Genomic DNA, 21,961 nt, shown 5'->3' with positions numbered 1-21,961 from the left:
GCAGATTTCTTTAAATAGTGGTAAGATATGAAGACAAAAATAACCTACCATCCCACAGGAGTGTGTTACTAATAGCAAACCATTGTAAAAATATGTAATATACACGAAAGAATTAAAAAAATAATTGCCTAAGTTGAGTCATACTGTTCCTTGCAGAACAGCATACCACCTACTTGATGTAGCAATCAAATCAAGAGCAGCAAGTATCAAATTCTCAGTGACATGTGTTGGAAAGCCTGTGGCAGATAATCATAAAGCAACCTGTCTTGATGGAATCTCCACTGTGACTGTGATGAGGTATAACAAGACTTTTGCAAATACACTAGGTGAAGGGTGCGTGTTTTTGTAATATTAGAATAAAATCTTGTTTTCATCTGAACCATTCCATTTGGACACGATACCTGTTATGAGAAAGCTAGTGCATTACATAATATATATATATTTGTATTTTATATATACATATATATTGCATTTTATATATCTATATACATATATTCACATATGTATGTTTCTCTACTTGGTTCAAAGTCTAGCTAAGTCATGAAGCATTTCCCCAAGGATTTTTAACAAGTTTTCAGTTCCTATTACTTCTTCTTACCCAAACTTAACAAAGAGGCGTAACTGCACTTGCAATGCACTGTTTGTCACGGAAACAAGCCTGTCCCATAAAATGCACGTTTCTTCCGTGCTTGCTGGGATGCCAACTCACCATGTGAACGACGCCAGTCACACCAACCACTTCCAGCAGGCCGTCATCGATGCGTGGCTTCTCAAAGCGGTTGTCACTTTCAGACCCCCAGAGGTCGGCCCCAGAGCCCCAGCTGTGTGGAGAGCACACCGGTGACCACCTGTGGTCTGCCCCCAGGCATGCTCCCTGCTGCCCTGCTAAGGTGACTGGTTTCCCAGGCTTCAAAAGCTACACACTGTGCTTCCCCACCAGCTGGAGGGAACAGTTTTGCTGCATTCTAAAAGCAGGAACTCTTTTTCTAAAATCTGGAAGAATTTTTATCAGATCTTTTAGTAGTAAAAGGAGCAAAGTAAATAGTTTCAGTTGGAAACAAAAGGTGTAAATAGGAAGAAGGTAACTCTGTAGAGTTTTAGTTTGCTGGGAAATACAAGTTACAGCTAAACTAACCCTTAATTTTCAAGACTAAAGAACTTAAGATAGCTCTTCATGGTTTTGACAACATTCACGGAAGTTACTGAAGAGAAATTAAAGCTAAAACAATTATCAACATTTCATTCCTGTACCTGGCCAAAAGCACTTGTAGTTAAGCTGATACTCATGCACTTCAGTCCTCTGAAATGCTCCTGACAATTTAAACCATACTGCTTTTTGTGCAGTACTGACCCTTCCCACTCAAATCACTTGCTTATTGTTCTGGCACATGAACTACTCATCACTTAACTGGGATCTTTTGTTCTCCACAGCTCTCATGTGCAATGTATTTGTGTACATGTAAAAAGGAGCATTTGAATAAAACATTTTCAGACTGAAACACAGAGATACAGGTTGTTTAAGACAAGATGGTACTTGAAAAAATAATAGTATGATAGGACTAATTACCTGCTGGTTTTGTGCAAACAAAAAACCTGCTTCTATCAACATCACATCTAAGGAAGCCAGATCTCCTGTGGAATTACACAACAGTTACTCTAGCTCCCTGCAGTTGTCAAGGAAGCACTCACAGACCTATAAAGGTATCTGAACTGTGGTCTTCCATGGCTACCCAGGCAGCATCACACACTCCATGTATATTGGCCAACTGCCTGTAGGACCTGGGCAGTGTTTGACACTGAAATCCTGGCCTTCACTGCAGGAACTGCTTAGGTACCCAGTCCCCAGCATGTCAGAAAGTGTGTGCAGGTTGTCATTGATCCTGTTACCTAACCATTTGGCACTTGATGATCAAATACCGAGCGGCAATTCTACACGCACAGTCCAGCATGCACCCATAAGGGATCCTTCCTCTTCTTTTTACCTGGGTATATTAATAAAGATGAGTCCTTCTATACTTGGTAACTCCACCTCGTGCTGGTCCACTTGCAGCTTTATGTCCTTATGAAGGTTTCTAGTGTGACTTATCTTCTGCAGTCCAACTTTCACGTAAACTCCCTTGTTGTGAAACCTGGAGCAGACAAGGATCTTGTAACTAAAAGGTAAGACCCGACAAAGCACTCTTCCCTGTATGTACACCACTATTGTCCTCTAGCGGGTATATTTAAAGAGTTTTTCAATTACAACTAATTTCAAATTCTTCTAGCTTTACTGCATAAAAACAAAGCACAAACCATGAACTGCTACCTTACATACCTTTAGTTAAGGGATGATTCTGCTGTTGAGGCATGTGCAGATTGTGAAATTTTATTACAGAAAAATTGTCCCTCCTTCAAGCATTGCCTGAATACAATGCTTCTTGAAATGTAAACTCCTGGGCTGGAAGATTACATTTTTGATTAAGACTTAGAGGTCATCATGACCAATTTTAAATTGTTTTCTCAAGCAATGCTACAATACTTACGGCAAAAAAACATTTAAAAATCTTTGCTTTACACATTCCTAATTAACTTGAAATATACTTAGCTTCAAAAACTTAAAACAGGCTTAGTAATCTCAACTTGTGACAGAGCTCTAACATCTCTAATTTTAGAATAAAAAAGATGAAGATTTTTATGGCATCCCTAGAAATGGCAAAATATTTTAAAAATAACATAAACAAAAGATAGTTAAACACACAGACTATTTTCTTCTATAATGGAAACCTTTGGATGCATGGCCTTCAGGGCAACCTTAAAATAAAAAACATAAATTTCCATTATTTTACCCTACTAGTACATGGGTGTCATTGGAATTCAACTCTGCAAAATCTCTCTAGCATTACGTCTAAATACTGTAGACATTAAAGCGGGGACGACAGCCAATGCAGGTTACAGCCAAATCTTCAGAGAGAGACTCTTCAGATTTTTCGGTCATCTTAAATTATTACATTGGGAATGCTTAGTCCTATGTCCTAACAGTTTAAAATAGCACTAAGTTAAAGGTACCTCATGTAATGACATTTAACATACACTTCTGCTCCATGCAAGATTGTGTCTATGCTAAGACAGCTTTTGTCTAATTTGGATACAACTGAAAAATACTGAAATATCAGTAGGAAACACAACAATTGAAATATCCCCAAGAAGTATTAATTTTTGTTGCATGAAGAAGGAAGCCATCAGAAACTGAAAGAATAATTCACAGTGCCCTAACTGAAGAACAGTTGTATATCTCTGTAAAACAAGTCTAAGCTTGCATTAAATTGCGTAAAATATTCTCCCAAACCTTGCATTTAGGAAACTGCTTGCCATGGCAATCTTCTGCCATTTTGGATGGTACAAGTAATATGTGATCTCTTCTGTAGTATGCAATCCTAAAGACTGCTCCAGGGTCCCCTGGGAATGACTTGGATGAAGAGCCAGATGCCTCCTCAGCAAGTTCACTAACAACACAAAGTTGGGAGGACTGGCTGATACCCCAGACAGCTCTGCAGCTGTTCAGAGAGACCTTGACAGGCTGGAGAGATGGGCAGATGAGAAACAATCTGAAATGCAACAGAATGTCCTGCACCTAGGAAAAATAATCCCATGAACCAGCACAGGCTGGGGGCAATCTGCTGGAAGGCAGCTGTGAGGAGAAGGACCTGGGGCTTCTGGTGAACCACAAGCTGTCCATGTCCATGTGTCCTGGAGGCCAAGAAGACAATCGGATCCTGGGTGCATTAGGAAGAGCATCACCTGCAGGTCAAGGGAGGTGATCCTACCCCTCTGCTCAGCCCTGGTGAAGTACACCTTCAGTCTGTGTCCAGTTTTGGGCTCCTCAGTACAAGAGAGACATGGAGCTCCGGGAGTGGGTCGAGTGAAGGACAACAAATATTAAGGGACCGGAGCAGGCAAAGGTAAATATCATGTGTCACACTGTTAGCATGCACAAGCTTTTGGCTTCAGCAAAATGTACCTCAGTATCAATTCATTATTTCTTGTTTCCTTTTCAGGAGTATATAGTCCTTTAGATTTGGAGAAAAAAAAATTAATTCTTTTTCCCACAAGTCCTTCAAGTCACCCTGCAAGAATGATACCAAGACATTGTCCACTGCGGTATGGATGCTGCACACTGAAAAATGACTGAGATGAAGATGACAGGGATGAAAAGCACACAGGGCAATAGCAATCAAAGTATATCCCTTAAATGCAGTGGCAATAAGAAGAGGATGCATAATTTGAAATGATGCAGCTTTGCAAACATGGAGTAGTATATTTTGAAGAAAGAATGAACATCACTTTTACATTATATTAACTGCAGAAGTCCATCTAGAAAAGTTCCACGTACTAGAACAGATACTGACATACACAAACTTATTACCTGATTTTACTATCTATGTCAGGTAGTAAACTCAAGTCAAGGTAGTTTTACTACCTTGACTCCCACAGTCAAGTGTATTGAAAATGAAAACCAGTGGCTAATAGCATCTTATGTACCAGGAGCCACCTATATTTACATCAACAACTGTATTAGTCAGTTTTTAAGAAAAGCACCATGAGCAATGCCTGTAATGACAGGCAGCACACTACAAGATAGGTTGGATTACACATCATTGCACTCATAATTGGTCAGAGAATATTTTTAAAAGTTACAGTTTTAACACTGCATAGTTGTAACTGGCTGTAACTCTGGCAACCAAGAGACAATTTCGAAGGCATTTAATCACAAACATAGAGGAAAGCAAACAAAACCAGTTTCTACAAGGAATTACTGATTAATTACACAGACATGATTTCTTCTGCTCATCAATTTCAGCAATTATGGGAAAAAGAAAAAGTCCCAATACTGGTTGATGTGCATGCCAGAGAGGAGGAGGATCTCTGTCAACACATTTTAAATTACATTCTCATTTGAGATACAGAGAGTTTTTTATCCTTAATATCAGCATGCAGGTGCTGCAACAGCACTAGGCAAAACAAGAAAAGGTACAGCAGAAGTCCTGAATGCTTCTGAACAGTGCTTATTGCTCATGTAGCAGCACTGCCCTCACTCTTGCTAAAGGCTTTGAGCAAAAGATATTTCCACTATCTCAAAATTTCACTAAACTCAACAGTGCAGTTACTGGCAACTAAGAATACTGAATAACAATGATATGGCTTCCAAAAACTGCTTTGGTGCTCTCTCAGTAGAGGAAAAAAACCCCAAACCATACCCAAACCAACAAAACACAGGAATTTTGTGTCTATGACTTCCTGGCTAGCTTAATTCCTCCTTGTCCCAGCTCTGTCACAAGCAATATTAGTGGATACCTGTAGCATTTAAGATTATCATTTGCAGTGTAAATTGGAAGTAATGCATTACCACAGAATTGACCTTCATACCTAGTTTCCCCAGGATTACCTGCTATTAAATTTCCCTGGTTCTTCTTCTCTAGCATGATGAAAGTCCAAGCTCAACTCTGCATCAATGCCAAGACCACAGTAATTGTTCATCTGTACAATCTGACCAAAATGAAAAAAAAAGGGTATAATTTCCTGCTTACATTTACAGATGAATAATGAAGACCTTGCAGAGTTTTTCAACAACAGCAAGTTTTGCAGATGATTCTTCCAAGTCACTTGCATCTTGACAGATTCTGGAAAACATTTTCCAGAAACACTGCACTAAAAATAAAGCTGCATGAACAACTGTTGACATGCTTAGTCATTATTTCCAAAGTATCAGAAACTTCAAAATTTAATACTTTAATTAAAAGTAACAAGCATAATAAGGCAGAAATAAAAACAAATGCAGAATAAAACCAACTCAACCTCTCAAAGCAATTCTATGCAATAACTTTACAAGCTGCTGAACACTAATGCCACTATTGTTTTTGGCATCAGCCATGGATTTACATTACATCATTGGGAAGACACTCTTACTTACTTTGGAAGGTGACCAGCTTACACCAGATGAATGAACAACTTGACTTCACCTACTCAGCTGCATTTTAACTAGCTCCCTATATGCCAACCTCAAGTTTCTACAGATTTCAACCATTTCTTCCATTAAATCTGTGCATGCCAGTTCATTCCATAACTCCTTTATCCTAGGCCTTACTCTCTCATCCTTCACCTTTAAAAAGCAGATGGGGAAAAAAAGCCCTTGTCTCCACCAAGTGAAAAATAGCTGGAACCTGAGCATCTTAAATCCTCCAACTGACTCGTAAAGCCTAGGATTTTCCAGTGACCAGACTAAAATCTTGGACAATTGCTACCATTGTTACAATTTCCTACTTTTTTTTGCAAGCCCCTTGTCCAATTTCTTCCTTTCATATGAAAAGAGACAGAACCAGGATTCACACTGAGCTCCAAAATCACCACCTACAATCAATTTTTATTTTCCTAAGCAGAAACAAGCCCATATGAACCAAGTGACGGTGACTTTCACTCAAAAAAAAAAAAAAAAGCAAATAACAGACGGCACATATACAGACACACAATAGCAGTAAGATGACGGAAGGATTTACTTCCGGTATATGTTAGCAACTCCTAGTAATTTCTTAAACTATGAAAGAAAAGATGAGAGTACCTCTTGGGGAAGGGAGTGTTCTTTGGTTGACACTCCAGTTTTACAAGTGTTTTGGCATTTCTTCCAAAGCCTTTTCTTATTTGAGAAAATTTTTTTTCCTGCTGAAGCAAATAGGAATGCCATGGCCATGTGAATATTTTCATTAATCCTCTATCAGATGCTTTTTGCTAAACAGCTACAAAAGATTCTCTGCAGTCAACTAGTCCTGCCAGAACCAAAACACTAGGTCCAGATGTGTGCTGTATTCACTAGGAAACAGCCCAGTAAGACCCAAGCACAAAGACAAGTGAGCAGTAAAAATTAATTATGTTAATACCCATCCTCTTTGTGATTTTCACGAGAGCAACAGTTCCTAAGAATCACACCCAAATGGTGCCCAGCTCACCTTGGGAGGCTCAGGTTCCGCAATGCCATTTTCTGCACCTTCAGCTGGCTCTTCTGCATCCAAAAGGATAGTCCAGCGATCCATAAGAACATCATCTGCCTCATCCACAGAAACCAAAATGGAGTATGGGTCCTCCCCACTGTAGCCAGCTCCCCAGCGCAAGACTCTCCCCAAGTCATTACCTGGGCAACAGTGAAGAACACCAAAACTGTGTGACTGTGTTTTATAATCAGTGCATCAGCGCTGTTTTACAAATCACACTGCACTAAGGTGCTCCAATCAAGTCACAGAATTCATTCGTTTGGAAAGAAGGTTAACTAGCACAAAAAAAAAAAAAAATCTAAGCTGTGATGTGTCTGCACATGTGCTTACCACTGCATACAGACACACTGGAGCGTTTCCATAAAAAGTGGCAGAAAAACCTGTTGTGGAGTTGAGACACCAGGGAGCAACTGAGTATGCTGTCTTACAGCAATGGCTGGTGCGCCTGTGGTTGTCAGGAGGAGGATATTTTGCCCTCCCAACTCCTGCCCAACGCACATATCAACATTCCTGCTGCTTGTTTCTCTGAAAGCACGACATTTCCTTGAAAAGCTGATACTGTGCTTTACTTTCCTGCACCAGCCAGAACTGAATCTCATGGCATCTCAGCTGCAAAACTGAGTCCTGTGTTGGACTGATAAAGATAAAACTTTCCAGAGCACTTCTGCGCTCAGCTTCTGTTCCTGCTGTGATTCTCACCTGTTCCTAAAGGTAAGATGGCAACTGAGGGCTCTGAGCACACCAGCTTGTGCCTGATTTCCTCGAGGGCACCAAGGACCCAGCCAACGGTGCCGTCCCCTCCACACACCAGCACTCGGAAGGAGGGGACTTTGGAGAATGTGTGAAACCTCCATTGTGAAGCAAAGCACAGAGGAAAAGAAAAGTTACAATGGAATATAGGAAATGCAAAGTCCCAATAGGCTATTTAAAATAACACAGCATTATTGGATTTCTGCCCATGCCCCTTTACTATCAGTTTCTGGATCAAATTCAACAAAGTGAATAGAAAAATATGAAGTTGTAGATAAAGATGATTTTAAAAAAGGGAAAAACCATATTCCTCTAAGATTCTTCACAGATAGAACTAAATGGTTAATCACTTCCTTTCTCAAGGGCACAGAGACCTAACTAGTCATAATTTCAACATGAACATCTGTAACTCTCTAGATCCTAGAGGAGATCTTGATTATGGGTGGTGTTTTTTTACTTAGTCATAAGTATCACAGTACATTTTCTTCTTAATAGTACTGTTTTCCTGGTGATGCTTACCTTTTGCAGTTTTTCATCCTACATACTAATGTATCACGGAAAAGAATTGTTATTTCCCATTGCACAAGAAGCAATAAACAAGTGGGAGCATTTTGTCATAAAGCTACAGAAAGATTCCAAAGCCAAAACAAAATGAACTGGTTACTGAAATTGCAGCTTGAAGTGCATTAAAAAGAAAACAGAACTATAAAGTTCTGACAGAAAAATTAGTTTGTGTAGCTTGTTTATCTTGTCTCCTACATAAGCTGCATTTTTCCCACAAAGGTTTTGTTCTGAAGATCTTGCCATGACAAGTTTTTTATTCAAGTAGTAGTGAAAGAATGAGAAGTAGGTTACAGCCATCACTTTCAGTTTTATGAAGCTGTAACAAAGTGGGGTTCATTAAATCAAGTCATCAGTTCCTGTCTTCCTACAAGCACATTATGTTCTGTTCCTTGTAGAAATGTTGCAGCTGTGATCAGGCAAACCCTGTTAATTCTGCAACTGTGGCCAAGTTTCAAGAGTCAAAATAGAAAATTTTATTACACTTTCCTGGTAGTTCCCATGAAACATCAGAAGAAATAAAAGCAAAAATCCACTTTCATCAGGAAATGTTACATTTCTCTTTCCATCTCCATTCAATTATAAAATCTTATTTATTTTCAATAATTATTAAACACATGCTACTGTAAAGTGCATATGACTTGCCCAGGGCCAGACTCTGCTAGATTTGACAGAAGTATATACATCAGGATATTCTCTTTTCTTTAGATATGTTTAAATATGTTGTCACAGTAAGAACAATCAGAAGGAAATGATCCACTGCCCTGATCTTCAGGAACAGAACAGAAGAAATTTAGATCTTCAAAATAAGTGAATCTAGTCTACCCTTTTAAAAAATAACAGAACAATGTAAATTTAAAAAAACCCAACATGACGACTTACCCAGGCAGTGGGCCCCCATTGGTAAGTTCAAAGACTTGATGTGGGTTCAACAACTTTCTAAAACTGTACAGCAGATCCCGACCTTTTAGACCACCACTTTTTGGATTCACAAATACAAGAAGTGGGCAACAATTCTGTGGTATCTTGGAAGCCTGAAAGAAGACAAGAAAAGGACAAGTCAATGCCATGAAAAGGCAGGAAAACTACTACTGCATCTCAGAAATATTACCTCATGCCTATTAAAAAAATCCAGATTCTATAAATAAAAAGATTCGATGTCCAGCCAATGGACAGGTTAGCTGCTGATCTTGCTTCCCTAGGAATTGAAGGTTCCTTATCTGAATCCAAGCACACATTTGAGCCTAACATTAGAAACATTTTAAGTAGCCTTCCTACGCATTTTCAGTAAACAGTCTGGCCAAAAAACAGTGTGAGGGATAAGAGTTTTGTAAAATTAAAACAGTTTCCTTGAAAAGCGAGAACTCCCCAAGCCAACTGAAAAATCTTTCTTTAGTTTTGTGGTTGACTTAGAATGCATGTCAATTTACAAGGACAAAGCATTTGAAAATGAACATGTTTGGGGCAGACAGTGGTGTACTTCTCCCTATGAAATCAGAAGCTGAAAGCTTCTTTTAAAAATATGTAAGCTAAGCTTTTTCATCATGAGGATTTACTCAGGGGTGCCAGTATCTTATCACCTACTGAAGCTGCTGCTGAAAGGACTCTCAAAGCCTCCAGAAACTGCAAAGGAAGCCATTGGACATGGCAGAGGTGTGATTTCCTGGGGCACTCCATGGACTGCATAGGAACAATATCTGCAGCCTCAATGAAGGTCAAAACTTCCAGCCAATAGATGCACCTTGGGACTAGTGTTCAGCCAGCCTGTCTACCCATAAATAGTTCTGTAAAATGATTTCTAAGTAGTTCTAGAAAGATTAGAAATCACCAGCATACCTTTCCTCCATCCTGCCACAAGGGTACTGGGGTGCAGGTATGTGCCAGAAAAGTCCATTGGACATTTCAACAACTGCACCTCTAAACAGAAATGTCTGCCATGGTCCCTAAGTTGTGGTAATTGTTATTTACAAATTGGACAGCATTCAGGGAACAGCAATTTGTCACGCAGCTGACCAGATGGATTCAGGGAACAGAACAACAGTGCTAAATATAAGTCAATTTAGACAAGAATGATTCAGGGGTCGGTGAGGCAGCAGCATGACTGCAGCGTGCAAGCATGTGGAGAGATACCAACAGCTACAGACGGGAGGAGGCAGCACCCACAGAGCCTTTCAGCTGCTGCCTGTGAGCAACCACCAGAGACCGTGATCTGAAGCGAACAACAGAGAAATCGGGTCAAATTTATGAGTTATATTTGTGGGGATGAAAAATAGATTCTGACATTGAGACACCCCAGACCTGTGACCTGATTTAGGCACTTTACAACCAAATGATTGTTTGGGTCACAGTACTTGAGAGATTTCTTCTAATTTTCTGTTCTTAGCAGAGCTGGGTGCTAATCCTCTGCAAGTCACACCCTGCCAGATGTGTCAAGATGCTGACAAACATATAAAAATCCTTCTCCTCTAACACTTGTCTGCATGAGAAATGTGCTCTGCCATCCAGTGTGACTTGTCTCTTGATACAGAGAAAACACATTGAAAAGAGGAACAATGAACAGGTATAAAAGCTGGTGAAGCAGGCACACACTGACCTCTTCTTTACTCATCCTTCAGATTCTACAAGACATTCAGTTTGAAAATATATCTGTTTTCTTGAAAAATAAATTAGCCAAACAAGGGCTGTTTGGGGGACAAACAGCCGAAAGAACTTCAATGTTTATTTTACTGGAAAGGTTCCACTGCAGACAAAACAAGTAGGTTGATGATAAAGAGGCTGAAAGCTGTGCACACAGCTCTCTCCAAAGGAACCATCTTCATGCTAGACTGACAACTGAAGTCAAAACACCTTTGGCCTCTACATTCAGGTCTTATTGAAAGGGGGAAGCAATTACTCAAAGCATGCCCAACACATAACAAGCGTAATGTATTAATTTCTGTTAAGCACATGGAAAGGATATTTGTAGGCAGCAAAAGAAGTCTATGGAACATAATGCATGCCACTGTCACAAAAGGCATTCCTTGGGTATTAAGTCAACAGCTCAAGGATCCACACATCCCAAAGAGACAAATGGATTTTGTCCCCTTGAGCCATTCAAGCATTAATGGAAGAGTAAGCAGAGATCTGCTGTTTTCACAAGCAAAGGCCATCTTGTTACTCTATCAGTTCCTGCACCATCATCTCCCATATCCCACTTAGAATAGCCCTTTGATAATCACTGAATCATCAAGCTTGGAAGAAAACTTTAGGATCATCAAGTCCAGCCACCCACCCAGCACTGCCATTGTAACACCTAAACCACTCAACCATGTCACCAGCACCAGATCCAAATGCCTCTTAAACACTTGCAGGAATGGTAACCTCCCTGGACAACCTTTTCCAATGCCTGACTACCCTGACAGTGATTTTTTTTTTTTTTTTTCTGATATCTAACCTGAATCTCCCATGTCAGACTAAGGCCATTTTCTCTTGTCCTCTCACTGCAGGCACGGCAGGAGAGACTGAGCCCCACCTCACTACACCGGCCTTTCAGGGAGTTTTACAGAGCAGTGGGGTCAGCCCTGAGCCTCCTTTTCTGGGGACCAAACAACCCCAGCTCCCTCAGCTAGTTCTCATAAGACATGCTTTCCGATCCTTTCATGAGCCTTGTTCCCTTCTCTGGACACACTCCAGCACACCAATGTCCTTTTTAAAGTGAGGGGCCCAAAACTGGACACAGCACTCAAGGTGTGGCCTCACCAGTGCTGGGTACAGGGGAACAATCACTGCCCCTGTCCTGCTGGCCACACTACTGCTGATACAGGCCAGGGCACCAAGAAGGCCACCTGGGCACACTCCTGACTCATGTTCAGCCAGATGCTCACCAGCATCCCTGGGATGCTTTCCAGCCACTCTGCCCAGCCTGTAGTGCTGTATGGGGTTAAATCCCACGAGCAACAGAAGACAGAGCAGCTTTGAAAGGAAACATCATCTCCCATGGGGTAACAGAATACATTGTTCACTTCCAGCACTCTTTGTCCAGCTTTTACTCTGCCCTACCCTCTCTTCTGTCCACTTCCCATTTCTTCCTCTTCAGAGCTTTTTCAATACATAAATTTATCTCCAGCCATTTCGATTTTCTGAACAATACCCTGAGCAACCTGAAACCTCAGGCTTGGTATAATGCCTGGAAACTCGTGGGGTTTAAACAAGGGGGGTTAATAGGATAATAAAAAGAAAAAAAAAAAAGAAGTTCTGCAGCTCAAAGTAACAAATCTTTTTCAAAGAAGAATAAGAGCAAAGAAACCAGCCCAGCTCTGGAGTCTAACAAATACCTTACTTGAATGTAACAAGAACATTTGATTATCTTCTCTTCTTCAGGAAATCAGTTTCTAAAATTACTGGTTTGGGACATTCAGAAGTGACATGCTGAACACATGTTTTATATTACTTGCTTTTAGAGGACGTTCTAATGCACTGGGTTTAAAACCAAGTAACTGAAATAATTCAAAAGAAACATAAGGGAATTACAACTCTTTCTGAGACATGGTACACTCTAAGGCATTCAAAAGCACAGCTGTGTTTTGTAAAGTTGTCTGAGATCTTACCAAGTAACATAAATTCTTGCTAATATGCATTTACAGTTTCTACTGTAAATTGCCAACTGTATTTCTTACCAAATGTCAATACTGTACCTCAAAACCCCCAAACCAGTTAAATATATACCCTGAATGCTACTAAGATTCACAAGCAGCTACAACAAATGTCTGGAGCTAATGAAAAATCTGTATGTAGTGTAAAGTCAATAGTCCTACTACTCAAACCCACCTTTGTTAAGGTAACTTCTAATTAGTGAATTCCTAACTAAATAGTTTAGTGAATAGTTTAGTTTAGTGAATTCCTAACTAAACCCATTTAGATGCAGCTATTCAGAATAAAAAGATTATTTCAAAAAAGTGCTTGTCCTTACAGTGAACTTGCTTCCCATCAGAACTCTTCATTAGGCTTAAAGGAGTAAGAAACAGTGCTAAATCCCAGATAAAGGCCAGCTTCTAAGAAAGCAATTATTTTTTGGTAAGAATTAAAAACTCTTGACAGTTTGTACAGTAAAGCAGGGTGCTGTGCTTTCTCAAGAGCACACTCTTTGTTACAATTACAGACAGCCACAAGGGTAGCACTCTAATGCTGCACAATTTTTAAAAGTTCCTTCATAAAGCCCCACTGGGACAGAGGAGTGAGTTTGTTACTGGGCAGAAGAGAGTATGTGACTCACAGCCCGAGGACTCCCTTCCCCCTATAGCCCTGGCTTCAGTGCTGTGTCTGAGGAGTGAAATCTGCAGAAGGGTTTTGTGCTGGCTGGCATTCAGGAAGGAATTTATTGCTCTTTTCTTGCAGACAGCTGAAGGAGGCTGCGTGACTTAGACACTCTGATAGTCACTGTGAATTGCTTAATTTGTCAGGAGTAGCACAACACGGCTTTAAACTGGGGCAAGATGTTTATTATCCATGCTAATCCCCTTTACATTTACTGTACTGTGTAATCACATCTCACAACAAAGCAGAACAAGGCGTTCTGTGCCACCAGCCCTACCAGTGTGACACCCACAGCACATCTTCCTGGGCGGTGGGCTGTCTCCAGGAACTGCAGATATCTCTGACAGGGAGAATTCAACATTTGCAAATGGCTGCCAGCAGCATCTTCCATGTGCAAGGACTCACAATGCCCCAAGCACAAATTTTTCTCTACCCTGGCCAGAAAGGAGTCATTATCTGATGAGAAATTATGTGCAAGGTGTCACAACAATACTGGAGCAGCAGGTGGGTCAACCTCCAAGCCTTTTCTTTATTTTTTGGCATACTGCAGAAATGGGACAGGTATTTTTCCAACAAAAGTTGGAAAAATACCTGTAACATAACCAATTCAAACCTCTGACTGAATAACACTTGTTGACTAGAGCACAGCACTAAGTGCCATTTCCAGCCACTTCTTGAACACCTCCAGGGATTGGTGACCCCACTGCTTCTCAGGGCAGTCCATTCCAATCCTTGAAAACCCTTCCAGCAAAGGATGAAAAAGTTGACAACCCTTTCAGAAGGGTGAAAAGCAACCACTCATGTTTTGGCTAAAATGCTCATTTAACTATGATGCTTTCAAGATGTAAATATTTGTGTGAGGATTTAGTAGAATGAATGAAATGGAAAGTTTCATCTATTTGGGAACCTTCTTCATATTTTCCTGCTACTCTTAACAAATCTAAATGGAATATATCAGAGGGCACTCCACTAGTAAAAGGCATTCATAATAAAGCCACAAAAACCGGTGGTGATTTTGGCTACATACAACTGTCTGCTGACTTCCTTGCTTGTCTGTGCTGCAAAACAAGTTTTGTTAAATTAGTTCTGAATTGAAAGATTTAGTCCTGCAATGTCTTTCACCTTGAATTGATACCAAAGAGTGAAACCAAACTGTCCCTACAGTTCCTTACACACAGCAGCTAAAGAGCTTTATAACATACTGCACTTTTGTTTTTTTTCACACTCCAGTGAAGGGAGTATTTTCATTTATTTGAATATCATGAAATGAAAAAGTGTTTGATTAAATTCCTAAAGGCCTGAAACAGCAGAACAGATCAACACGTCGGTTAACACTAACTGCTTGACTTTCTAATAAGCAGCTTATGCAAACTGATTCTGCGCTCAGACTTCTCAGTAGTGGGAGTAAGAAGGTGAATTGCTTTGGGCAGACCTGAGCATGCCAGAGTAGAACCATGCCTCCTCCTTAGATGGTATGTCAGACACTGAGTAAGCAATTCCACCTCAGCAAAATAAGACTAGCAACCTGCTAACCACCAATACTTTCGTGCTTTTACCAATTTTTAAGAAGGGATATTTTGGTTTCCTGGTTTTTTTTTTATTGGTTGGGTTTTCCTGTAATTTAACTGGCAATTTGGAAAAATCATTAGCCCTTCATTCCCAATTTCTCTGTATTTCACTCACAAAAGAAATGTCAAACATGGTGTAAATTTAGTATTGTGTCAGTTCCTGTGTATTTCCTGGTACTGCATTTAAATCAACACACGTATAAACAAAGACTAATACTATCATAGGCTAAAAAGAGAGTCTGTGTTGGAAAGTACTGTAGGAGATAATCTAGTTCAATTGCTACCCAAAGTAAAGATGGTGATCAACCATTAGTCTACCCTGGGTAATTAGTGAATGGCACAAGCTGGGTGGACAATCAACAGAAAACAATTGAAGTATCATTTAAATTAACTCTTGGCTCCTTTCAGTGAGATGACCAAATACAAACAAAACACGCTGAAATGGAAACACAGTGTTTGTAATGGTGTACAGCCCCTCTCTCCTGCTTAAGTATTAGAAATTAGTCCCTAGCAGTCCCTTGAACTGGAGTTTCTAAAAAATATCTTGCATCAGATAAGAGATAGCAATGTCCACATTTTCCTGGCATCAAGAAGTTCTCTTCAAACATATCCCGTGTCAGAAAAACAGACATATGTAATCAGCAGAGTGGAGTATGTGCAACTTCACACTGCAGACAACACATACAGGCTCATAATGCATTTGCCTAAAATACACCTAAAACAAGAATCCAAAATCCTGCTTTCTGTTTCCACAACAGGCACTGTGAAACCTAGTTTGGACAAGGGGGCCTTGATTTCTAAGGAATTCACAAAAGGTAAGAATGCATAAGAACAAGGTTCTCAGTTTTTTAGGAGGGGGTGTAACTTTTGATTTTGCCAGTTGCATGTGAGCACTACCACTAGTATCTACTCAAACCCTAAGTTTGCCTGCAGAAAGTCTTGACAAGTGTAGGACTTATTTTTAAACAGTGAAAGCATACAGGTATGCGAGTAAGCAACTACAGCCATGGAACTTGATACCCTCCTATATAAAGTTGTTTCACAATTCCCACTAAAATGTGATTTTTTTGACCTCCTGTGATGTTCCAAGAAGTCAAATCAGGACTCACACTTCACTTGCCATAATGCTATTCCAGAAAGACAGTAACTGCAAGATACTTTCTGCTGAGGTGTTGTGTAACCATGGCAACACTTTTTTGGACAGAACCTACATAATCCTGGTTAAAAATATCACTTCACTCAGTTAATAATTTTCCTCTTCTCACATTGACTCACTTTATTAACATGAAACCTATTATTAACCAAACTGATTCACATGAAAGTGATTAGTAACAACAAGAATAAATCAGAATCAGGCCTGAGTTTGTGAAAGGGCTCTCGCACTAAGTCTTTCAGAAGACTACGTTCTTCTGAGATCCTCAAGGGGCAAACAAGGTCGAACTAAAAACTCTACTACAGAATGGGGGAAATTAAGATAATATCACTGTCAAAATAAGCAGAAGTGTTTTACCTCACAGATAATGATGAAATACATTTAGCTCCCATACCAAAGTTTTCTAAGCATTTTAAGACATACCAGCTGAAACTGAAACCCCATTTAACATTTTGATCATTGGAAGAAACAAAGCGAAAAAAAATTGTTTTCCTCGTCTTTATAGTTGTACAGTTAGGCAGCTGTAGATTGACAATTGAACAATAACAGGACAAATGACTTAACGCACTGAATATATCATATACATGAAGTACAGGCTCTGAAGTTGGTTGTTTTTTTTGTCTCACTACTTATAGTATGGCCTATTTGAATAAAACATTTAGTTCTAGCAAAAAGAGTTTTAAGGCAGTAGTTTTTTTCTTTTAAAGACATTTTTTAAATTCAAACCTGTCTCTTACCATAACTGCAGGAATCACCACAGCATTCAGAGGCTTGTCATTGACAACAGTATCTTTAACTAGCATATATATTCTTTCAGCTTCAGAAAAACATGAAATTTGGAGTACAACAGCACCTGTAAAGAGGCATCAGAACTACTTTTTATATTTTCTATTATGAGAAAACAGGTCTCATAGCAAAAGTTTACTCAGTTTACAGAGGACATTATTCAGCAAAACTTCTTCTCCAGTCATTTGTTATCAGTTGAATTGTGTTGTTATGTTTTTAAACCTTCCTTCCTACCCTCAGATTTTTGTAAAAGCAAAGCAACTTGAAGACAAGAACTGCAGCACAGAACTAATGCATATTTAAAGATTTCCTTTGAGCTTCAGGGGTAGGGCCTGTTTGCATACTCTTTATCATTACTAACATGTTCTCATCATGTACAAGTGACAGAGGTATCAGGTTTCATTTTGTAAGCAATTATTAAAAATCCATTAGTTCTGTTCATTAACAATATCTCAGTAAGAATTACTGCAAGCAAATATTTGGGCTGATAATCAAGTTTAGATCTTTATGTTGGCTTAGGTTCTGAATGGAGAAGTTGGGGAAGAAGGGAAGCCAAAAGAGAAAAGACAAAATAAATACTGAGAAGTTAATGTAAAGTAAGACACTTGGTGAGGAGAAAAACAGGGCAGATAAGACAAAAATGGAAAATGGACAGTATATAAGATGTAGGCTGGTAACATAACCTGGCTGCAACAAAACAGGAGAGTTAGGAACTTATGTGAACCACAAAAATACAAACATAAGAAGAAAGTGGCAATAAAAATCACATACAAGCAGAAACATCTAAAAAGCACGTGCATGTAAATTTGGTTTAATGATGCTGTGACATGGGATGAGTATCACAAAACCAAGTATTGGCCACTGACAAATATGAAAAGGAGAAGGTACATGTGAAAGCTTTACAGCTTTTCCTATGCAAAGATCAAAACCAATCAGTATCAATTAGTCAGTCGTGTGGAGACAGCAAATAACCCAAAGGAAGCACACATCATTCTTCAAAACCACGCTCCAGAAAGACCCATTTAGCAGACATGTGGAAGTCAAGCCTGCCAAAGGATGTGAAACATCTCAACTATAGACACCTAAACATACAGAGGAGAAAATTCCACACTTTAAATTTTTACCAAATGCAGATCTCCACCTGACCACTGCACTAAAGCTGCCCAGAGCCACTGCTGCTCCAGCTGTCAGAAGCCTCATGGCTTCTCCGACCTCACTGAAATAAAATTCATACAGCAAAAGCAAAGAAACAGCTCAAAGGATGAACGCATTTATTTTCTTCAACTTTCAGCCATTGAACTCTAGCTCTTAAAACTGCTAGGAAACAGTGATTATGAAACAGTCCCACTGAGTCCAAAAGCAGCACCAAATTTTAGTATTCTCAAAATCAAAGAGACTAAAAATCCTTCACTTGAATGATTTTTAACATTTCTGTTGTGCTAGATTATTCAGTTGAAGTGCAACTTCAAAACTAATTTTTATGACGAAATATTAACGCCTTGTGGAACACAAGACATGCAGTCAACCTTTTAACTTTTTTTAATAAGGTAACACTAATCCATTGTTCTTCATAAATACAATGTGTTGCATTTTACCTGAAGGGCCTTTTGCTTATGCAGTAAGACTAACATGCTCTGAGCTTCCAGCCTCTAGTATTAGACAGCAGTTTTAAACATAGACATTGTTTGCAAGACTAAAAATTTTAATGCTTACCTTGTGCTTGATAAACATGACTCACAGATACTACATTTGCTGCAAAGGGTAAAAACATAAACGCATAAAACCTTGGGTACATTCAAAGTAAATATTTAAAGTATTTAAAAAAGTTACATAAATATAATATAAATAAATATTAAAAGTTATACAAATACAGGGAGAACCTCCAGCTAACACTTTTCTTCTCATGTTTACTTTGCAAGTAAGAACAGCTAAACTGATTTTCATAAAAGGTGACTAAGAATTCTTTCTGGCATTTCAAGTTTAATTCCTCTTGAAGTGACATAAAAGATTGGGAAAAATGCTTTGTTTCCTGCAACAAAAAGCACGGCACATTCCTGACACTGTTTATAGAAAGTATTGTTTGAAGGAGTATTATGAAAATTCAATTACACTTCTTTGAAAAAGAAAAATAAATTCTTTTCCTTGAGTGTTTGTCCATATGTGTGTGCACACACTGCTCATACTTCTCCATGATGGGGCACAGAGCTCATGACTAACATGGAGAACAGCCCAGACAAAAAATGCCAGAGGTTAAAAAAGGCAAGGGATATTCTGCACATAGTTTAAGGTATGTATAATTCTTCTAAAAAGTGATGCCTTTTCACACAAATATACAAAAAAAAAAAAAGTGTAGTCACTTATAACTGTTATTCTGTAAATAACAAGCTGTCACAACTATTCCACAACTATGTGCATGTTAAAGTTATTTTAAAAGCCCATGTGAGAGTGAAAGGCAGAATAATTTTTTAAAATCAGGTCAGAAAAAGTTAGAATGATAAGAAAAATGAGCTATTGATGCTACTAGATTTTGTTCTGTACAAGTTAGTGTGTCTGAAAATGTACCTGTTTACTTACTTTTGATTGCTAATTCTTCCTTGAGAATATTTGTGTATTCTTCAGGAGAAAGCTGAGGTGGAAGGCCACCAACAAATAAATTTACTTGTACAATCGATTTACTGTTTTCCACAATGTAAAATCTTGTTTGATTCATCTGACGTATTGAAGTCTACCAAAATAAAGGAAAATAAATGATATTACATTTGGCAAAATCCAAAAGAGTTCTGCACTTGGCAATCACGTCCTCTATGCCTAGAGAATATCAGAAACAGAAACAAACTTCAGTTCAAGCACTTAGCTTCTCTATCTTTGAGCCTCCTTAGGGGGTAACCAATGACTCACTTTTTCTGTAAGAAAGGGAACTTCATCTTGCTAAAAAACAAAAAAATCATGTTTCTTTTTCAGATTTACCTTTCGTATATCCTTGAGTCTGTTAAGAATCAGTTCCTGATTGTCCAAAACCATGCGCTGAACTGGAGAGGGGAAGAACATTCATCATGTTAGAAAGCATGTAAATTATTATCAGACTCAATTACACAAAAACAAAAAGAAGAAAAATTAGGGGAAAAGTAAAGCTCGGCATACAACTAATTTTCTCATAAACGATCATGCAGACATGAGCTATGTCTTATTCAACAATAAAAACACATAGGTGCTTGCAGCAGTCTGACTCTTTCCAGAGTTCTTAAATACCACCCTCCTTGAGAAAAAGGCAGAAACAGCCTGAACCCCTCAAAAGACAAACAGTACTTTGGTAATAATCTAACAGTTTGACAGAAGACTTTCAAACTGTATTCCTAACAAGTACAAAAAGAACCCACCTTCTGTGTTTTATCAAAATCTTAAAACAATTCTAACTACTTCCAGTGAATGTAAGGTTGCAAATGATGCTTTAAAACAGAGTAACAGAAACCAATCAAGGTTATGACATTCACAAAGCTTCAATAACCTTATGAAACAACTTCCCAATAATGCTTGCAAATAAAGCAAAGCATGGAGACAGTATTTGAACTACCAAGATGTTTATTCAGCTGTGGTCAGAGCATTAGACTACTTCACGGTCTTGATTTCTCCATGCAACCTTACAAATACTGAAGCACAAAGGGACATCAGCTTGGAGAACACCAGCCCAGCTCCTGCAGGATCACAAAACACTTGAGCAATGCTAGAACTGCAGATTTCTGTTCTTCCTAACACTCAAACATATTTCTTAGACTGTCTTAGGACTCAAACTTACTCTTCTTCAGGGGCTGTGTCAGGAGGAAAGAAGAGGAAAGAAGCCATTTGAACTTTAGAATTAATCTTTAATAAATAACTGCAATTAAGAAAATTATGTCAGTTAAACATAGCTCTCCAAAACAGGGCAAAAGTGTCAATACCCACCAGAAACCACAAATGAGTTTTTAGGTAATAATGAAGGGAAATCTTATTCCCACAGGACAGACAGGACTGAAAAGAATCAGCACCACTTCTGACTACGTATTTTAATGTCACCCTGAAGTTTATTTTAATTTGTTTTTTATTGTAGAAAATGAACTCTGACTGTTAGGATGGGGAAAAAACCCACAGAGATTAGATGTGTCTTTGGCCAATGCGCCTTCACTTACCTTGCTTACTGCCCATAAGCACTTCCACCAATTTGAAATTCTGGAGGCACTCCGTCTGCCGAAAGATAAAGCATGTAAATACAGCTTCTGACCGACATAATTTTGCCAGATGTTACATTACTGTGTGTTACATCCTGTCCATAGTGCATAACATAGCACAGAAAACTAAACATTTAAAAAAAATTAAATTTTTTTTAAATCAACCAGGATGTTCTTGCTCCAACCAGCTCCTTCCAAGACAGGAATAACCTTCATTTTACACACACATGGCAACATGTTCCCATGCTTCTAAAAACATTGGCATTCTCACAGCCACATTGTGAAGGGACCCCTGTACAGCATGGTTAATCCCATTCCTGCTTCAGCAATGAGCAGCTAGCTCATCTGGAGTATTTCCTGAGTGTCCTTCCAGAGAAAACATGCGGGACTGGGAATGAGCCTGCTCTTGGAGAAGATTGCCCAGGAACCAGCTTGGCAAAAGCAGGCTGACCACTCCCCACTTCCTGGGACACTCCAGACACAAAACCTTCTTCACATGTGCCACAGTCTCTTCTCCAAGCTCTTGCCAGGGACCACTCAAGTCCCTTGCAGCTGGACCAGAAGAGCTGGCACAGCCAAGAGCTGTACTGTTTATGACAAAGACTGAAACCCTGCAAACATACATGACTG

The 21,961-nt window shown here is 39.1% G+C and overlaps 1 protein-coding gene across 1 annotated transcript in view; it reads right to left on the bottom strand.

The window, feature by feature from the left end:
- Nucleotides 1-21,961, bottom strand: part of DGKQ (diacylglycerol kinase theta) — an 85,646-nt gene that overhangs the window by 9,505 nt on the left and 54,180 nt on the right. Inside the window, exons 11-21 of the mRNA XM_041398368.1 lie at nucleotides 21,293-21,347; nucleotides 20,097-20,158; nucleotides 19,704-19,854; nucleotides 18,843-18,881; nucleotides 17,081-17,196; nucleotides 9,213-9,364; nucleotides 7,719-7,867; nucleotides 6,978-7,159; nucleotides 5,423-5,523; nucleotides 1,983-2,129; nucleotides 710-821 (exon numbers count right to left, since the gene is read on the bottom strand). Of these exons, the coding sequence (XP_041254302.1) occupies nucleotides 710-821; nucleotides 1,983-2,129; nucleotides 5,423-5,523; nucleotides 6,978-7,159; nucleotides 7,719-7,867; nucleotides 9,213-9,364; nucleotides 17,081-17,196; nucleotides 18,843-18,881; nucleotides 19,704-19,854; nucleotides 20,097-20,158; nucleotides 21,293-21,347 (1,266 nt within the window). The remainder of the gene's footprint in view (nucleotides 1-709; nucleotides 822-1,982; nucleotides 2,130-5,422; nucleotides 5,524-6,977; nucleotides 7,160-7,718; nucleotides 7,868-9,212; nucleotides 9,365-17,080; nucleotides 17,197-18,842; nucleotides 18,882-19,703; nucleotides 19,855-20,096; nucleotides 20,159-21,292; nucleotides 21,348-21,961) is intronic.

This window comes from Onychostruthus taczanowskii, unplaced genomic scaffold (genome assembly GCF_017590055.1).
Source record: "Onychostruthus taczanowskii isolate IOZ18803 unplaced genomic scaffold, ASM1759005v1 scaffold145, whole genome shotgun sequence".
NCBI classification, from domain to species: domain Eukaryota; kingdom Metazoa; phylum Chordata; class Aves; order Passeriformes; family Passeridae; genus Onychostruthus; species Onychostruthus taczanowskii.
Note: the sequence above shows the minus strand (reverse complement) of the source record. Positions and strands in the feature narration are given on the sequence as shown.